Here is a 6,027-nt window from a genome sequence, read left to right as displayed (position 1 = left end):
CAGCCTTATATATTTTGAACAGTTCGATAATTAGTTGGTATCAAAAACGATTAATAAAATTCTGAAGAAACCTTGACATCTTAGAAATAATCAACATTTTCTAAAATTTATCATAAATGGAAATTTGCAAATAGTGTACAAAATATGGACCACATGGTTTCAAATATGGACCACAGTTAATTGGGTTCAAAATTAATCAAAGAAACTAGCCCTGTCACCTAAAACTGAATCAGTAAACTATTAGGGTTAAACTAGTCATTGGTACACAATTCGCACACGAAGAAATCAACCATATCTTCTACGCCAGCACAATCTTCATGAGCCCATTCCCTACAAGATGCACATTGGATCCATTTCTCTCCATGAACATCTTCTGAAAAAAGCCCATTACAATACAAACATCTACCATTTTGATTTTGGGAACGATCTGGACTTTCATCGGTACTATCATTGACTGAAAAATCACTCTTATCAGAACTTTCAGACGATGATTTTTTATCTTTTGCGATTTTTCTTTTCTTTTGTGCTGTTTTCTTTGGCGTTTTCTTTTGTTTCTTTTTTGTGCTCCTTTGTATCGACGTTTCTAAATCTTGTTTATAAGGTGAAGATGTCAAAATCGTAGGCCTGGTGGTTTTTCTTCCTCTATTGCTGACTGTCTTCTTCAAACGCGGTATAGGCTGCAACACTTTTGGCGACAAAAATGTTCTAGATGATGTTGAGGGACCAGCTATAGCATCATCGATGGTCGTCGTCGGCATTTCGGTTTGCGGGTTAGCTTGGTGATGTCCATCAACACTCTGGGGTGATGGCGGTACATTCACAGATTGAGGACTCGGAGTTACAACAGTTCTTGGCTCAGGCAAACAGTTATCGGAATCATCATTGACTGGTGTCATTAAATCGCGCACTGGATCATCAAAAGTTTCTTCTACCTCTGGAAGGTCTTCGTCAATGAAGTCATGATCTTGGAATACATTCCTGTTCACGGGATATATTCCAGTTGCACGGAAGCCGTTAATGGCCAATTCTGCACGCTGAGCTCTTATGTAGGCTTGACCAAATAATTCTGCGATGTCGTAATGTGTTATTGCTCGAGCTTGCATCCGTAGTCTTTTACGAATTTCTTCAGTCAAATACTTTTTTAATGGACCCATAAATGTTTTATCAAGTGGCTGCATTTTGTGACTTGAGTGAGGGGGTAGACTCAGCAAGCGAACGTGGTTTTCTCTGGCTAAATCCACTACTTTGATATTTCGGGTGTGACTGGCATGCCCGTCTAAAATCAGGAGAACTGGCGATGTAGCAGTTGGTTTCACATGCTGTAAAAAGTGCTCGAACCATTGAGTAAATAGTTCAAGTTGTATCCATCCTGAGGGATGACAAGCGTGAATGGCACCAGGTGGAGCACCTTTCATCAGTAGTGGATTATCCCGTTTTCGCGGAAATATCATCATCGGTGGCACAAATGTGCCACCTGCGCTCATACATATCACACAAGTGATCGTTGATCCACGTTCTGCTGATGTTACAGTTCCTATTTGTTTTTTGCCCTTGAGTGCCAATATCTCCGGCATTTTTGATGGCACAACTGAAATACCAGTTTCATCTACGTTATACACATTGCTCGCAGGATACTGGATTTCATTCAAAGAGCTCTCCAACAAATCAAAAAAAGCGTTGACATTTTCTTTGTTAAAGCCTTTCATTCTTGCGATTGATGTGCCCGTTGGACGGCGGAAGGATAGATTAGGATGGCGCTTGAGAAATAATCTCAACCATGATCTTCCTGCAGATTCATTATCTTGTGAAAATGAGTGCTTTATGTTATTTTTTTCTGCTAGCTGGTAAGCCAAAGATCTGATGGCCCTGCGTGTGAGACCAAATCCAGATTTTTCCATTTCTAGAATATAATCAGCTAATTCATCTTCCAATTGACTTGGTAAAGTAGATTTTCTTCCAAGTGTTTGGTTCGTAATGTCACTAATTGATTTGTCTTCTATTTTTGATAAGCGTATAAGCGTAGTTTTGGGTACTCCGTATGTTTTTGATGCTTTTAAAAATCCCATTTGCTTTTCTCGTATAGCTTTAATTGCATTTGCCATTGCATTTTTATCCCATGTTTGTCTGGTCTTTTCTTTGGTTGTAGATGCCATCCTAAAACAATACAATTAAATATTAGTGACGGTTTGTAATATGGACTACTAGTCCATATTCAAAACATTCCGGTGGTCCATATTATAATACACATACATTTCTAGGTTAATATCAGAAAAACTGTTAGTTATTGTAACCTAATATGAATAATTGTAAAATAACTCACCTTTTCCCTGGTTTAACTCACTTTCACAAAGAGTATTATTTGTTGAAATTATTGTCTTAAGAAGTTAACTAAAAATTATATCGAGCGTTGACAAAAACGAAAAATGGCTCCCGTGAACACATGCGCGCGCTCTGTTGGCTTGCTTGCAACTGACAAGGGGGCCGCGGGAGGGTAAAGGGTGCGCGCCGGCGCGACGGCTCGATACGAAGGATGTTCTTTGAGAAACACCGGTAGTCCATATTACAGGACCAGTCCATAATTGACGCACTTACTCTAGGTCCTTGTGAGAGAATACTTTGTATAGCATCATTTGACGCATTAGTGGCTAGAATAAATGGTTCGTTGAAGTTAGGATGCTGTAGCAAAGGGTCTGTGGTCAGTATCGTTTTTAATTTATTAAATGCTTCAATGCATTTTTCGTTGAAATTAAAATTAACATCCTTTTTTAACAACAACGTTATAATAATAATAAGCTTTATTGATATAAATTAATAAAATTTGAATCAAACAAAGTTCAAACTTAAATAACAAATCCTGACAAAAAGTTAAAGAAAAAAAAAAAAAAAAAAAAAAAAAAAAAAAATTAAGAAAGCAATAATACTAGTAATAATAACAGAAATAATAATGTAATAATCGTATAACTAAAAAGTTAGAAAAAATACAAAGATGCAAAGTAAACAGTTTACACAAGAAAATTTTTTCTTTTTTCCAAAAACCCACTTATAAATTTACAAACTTTCACACACATAGACGTATCTCTCACATTTAAAATATTGTCAACTGTATCACCCAATACACGTATAATATGGTCTCGCATTACTAAGTCAACTCCCGCACAGTCTAAGAGAAGATGATGACCTGACTCGCACCCATTGCACAAAACACACACACGTTCTCCATCTCTCTTCGCCTTGTTTTCCCAAGCAAATCTTCCGAGTCTAAAATTTGTTAATACTCTTCTCAAACTCCTATCATCTAACATTTTTAAATATGGGGCTCCATTATCAAATTTTCCTATTATATTAAAGGTTTGTAGAGACCTTTTGCTTGCAACACTTTTCAGCATATTATCTCTATAAAAATCTTCCACACGAGCTTTTACGCGTTTTTTCCATTGGATATAATCCACATTGCTCCCAACGTGAAGTATGCCTTCATCCACTAACTTTCTAGCACAGTCATTCATTTGTATGTAATTAATACAATTTTTAGCGCTTTCTTTTTGTATCAGCCTACCTTCATTGTTCAAAACTCTAAACATGTAAGAGAGAGATTGCAGAGTTGAATATGCTTCCAGCGGAAATTCACCAATTTCTAGCAATACTGCATCGCTCGGCGTACACTTAGCTACGCCCAGAATTTCTTTATAGATTAAGTTTAAGAATTTTGTTAATTCCACAGAATGCTCTAAACCCCATACTTGGCAAGCAAATGTGAGTAATGGAATTATCAAAGCTTTAACCATTTGGATTATTACCTTAAAAGGAAATTCATTGTATCCATACATTTGTTTACGAATGGACATCCACACACTCCTTGCTTTAACTATCATATTTTCATGGTGTGTCTTCCACTGCCCATTATAGTTGATGTATGTTCCCAAATATTTAAATACTTTCACATTCTCAATAATTTTTCCACTAATAGACCACTGCTCCTTCACACTATGCTTAGAGCCTTTACTAATTATAAGCATTTTTGTTTTTTCTGTATTTAAATTTAAATGCCATCGATTGCAATACTCATTTACATTAGCCAAAGCTCTTCTCATTCCTCCTATACTTTGTGAAAGCAGAACCACGTCATCTGCATACATCAGTAGTTTTATCTCATGAGATCCAAAGCAAGGTCCAACAGTGTCCAAAGAATTCAAATACTTGGGCAGATCATTTATAAATAGAATGAAAAGAAGAGCGGATAATTGGCATCCTTGACGAACACCTCTATCACTACTAAAGGTCTCAGTTACTGCATTACTATCGTATTTAATGCACCATGATGCATTAACGTAAATCGACTTAACTGCTTCAATTAAATCGTTTGGTATGCCCATATTATATAATTTTTCCCAAAGCATGTCTCTGTTTACCAAGTCGAAAGCCTTGGTAAAATCAAGAAAACAACAATAGAGTTTACTCCGTTTCATACGGATGCTTCTGTCAATAAGGCCTTTAAGGACAATAATATTGTCCTGCACTCCATATCCTTTCCTAAAACCAGATTGATATTCAGATATAATACTGTTATCTTCAACCCATTTCGTGATTTTGTTCGCAAGCATTCCCGTGTATACTTTACTTATGTTAGGCAACAGAGACAGACCCCTATAATTATTAGCATCCTTTTTGTTCCCCTTTCCTTTATAGAGGTTACATATGACACCTGTCGACCATGCTGACGGAAAATATGTATTTTGCCCCATTTTTTGAAAGAGTCCCGTTAACACACTTACAAAGCTATGATGAGTGCTAAGACATAAAATGAATTCATTCAGAATGCCATCCTTTCCAGGTGCTTTGCCCTTTTTGACATTCATTAGCGACCACTGTACATCCTCTACACTCCATTCGAGACCTGGAACTGTTGTTCTGTTGTTTGAATTAATATTATTTACAGACGCATCATCATGATTAAATAAATCTTTGTAATGCTTGATCCAATTTCTCATAGGTATTTGCTTGCTGTCATATATGTTTCGCGTTTTTATTTGTTGCCATAGTTTTTGTGTGTCGTTTGTCTCTAGAGCGTTTTTTATGTTTTCAATTTTCTTTTTTTCCAAGCATTTTTTTTTATGACTACAAAGTAGTTTGTATTCACGCTTGCTATTTAAAAAGAGTTGAATATTATTTACAGATTTCATCTTTCTCATTTCCCTTAAGCATTTTTTCATAAACTTTCTTTTAGCTAGGCATTCACTATCGAACCATTCACATTTGCCAATTGGGTTATGACACGCCATATTATGTTTTCTGAAATCGGATAATAGATATTCTATCCACAAATCAAACACTTTAACAGCCGAATCTAACTCGTTTTGTTCAGTAAAGTATTCAATTCCAATTTTGAAAAATTCGGATTCCGATGACGAAAGTCTATTTTCAACTAACTTTTCACTTTCCGTTGACCATTTATATCCTTTAATCGAAAATAATCGTACCCCACAATCCAAATTCTTCCTTACATTACCATTGCTGATAATTGAAAGCTCCATCGGAAAATGATAGGAAAGACATTCTTCACCAACATTCATCTTGTCAACATGTTGAAACAGCTCTTGTGACAAAATTATATAATCAATAACACTAGAACCTAGTGAGCTAACATATGTCCATTCTCCATGTAAATCACCGTTTACTCTCCCGTTGGCTAAATATAATTGCGTACGTTCACAAAGCTGAAGTAAATGCTTGCCATACTTATTGACTTTATCGTCTTTGCTTAATCTGTCATTTAAAGTCAAGCCATAAGTGTCAATTTCTTCTATTTCAAGTTCTTTCATTCTGGCGGTCCTAGCATTAAAGTCCCCTCCAATAATTATTTGAGCAAAGGGGAATTTTTTCGACAGTTGCAATATTTCCTCCTCAAGAAGAGTAAATATATTGTGTTTCGCATAACGTGAGCTTTCAGGATGTATATAAATTATTCCCAATAAAATGTTCATTTTATTCACTCTTAATAACGACCACAGACTTTCGTCCAATTCAGTA

At 35.9% G+C, this 6,027-nt stretch overlaps 1 protein-coding gene across 1 annotated transcript; it reads right to left on the bottom strand.

The window, feature by feature from the left end:
* Window positions 1-251: 251 nt before the first annotated feature.
* LOC123302865 lies at window positions 252-5,819 on the bottom strand. Its single transcript, XM_044885958.1, has 2 exons — window positions 5,245-5,819; window positions 252-2,154 (listed from the first exon to the last, which is right to left on the bottom strand). Exons 1-2 carry the CDS (start codon window positions 5,817-5,819, stop codon window positions 252-254), a joined length of 2,478 nt encoding a protein of 825 aa, XP_044741893.1.
* Window positions 5,820-6,027: the final 208 nt, after the last annotated feature.

This window comes from Chrysoperla carnea, chromosome X, assembly GCF_905475395.1.
Source record: "Chrysoperla carnea chromosome X, inChrCarn1.1, whole genome shotgun sequence".
NCBI classification, from domain to species: domain Eukaryota; kingdom Metazoa; phylum Arthropoda; class Insecta; order Neuroptera; family Chrysopidae; genus Chrysoperla; species Chrysoperla carnea.
The sequence above is the reverse complement of the archived record's forward strand: the minus strand, read 5'-3'. Positions and strand labels throughout refer to the sequence as shown.

Bases quoted from the DNA above. Each gene is read 5' to 3' on its own strand.
- LOC123302865 (XM_044885958.1), bottom strand. From the start codon at position 5,819: ATGAAAGAACTTGAAATAGAAGAAATTGACACTTATGGCTTGACTTTA. The intron at 2,155-5,244 runs GTTCGATAGTGA...GTATTGTTTTAG, and splicing joins CCAATTGGCAAATGTGAATG to GATGGCATCTACAACCAAAG.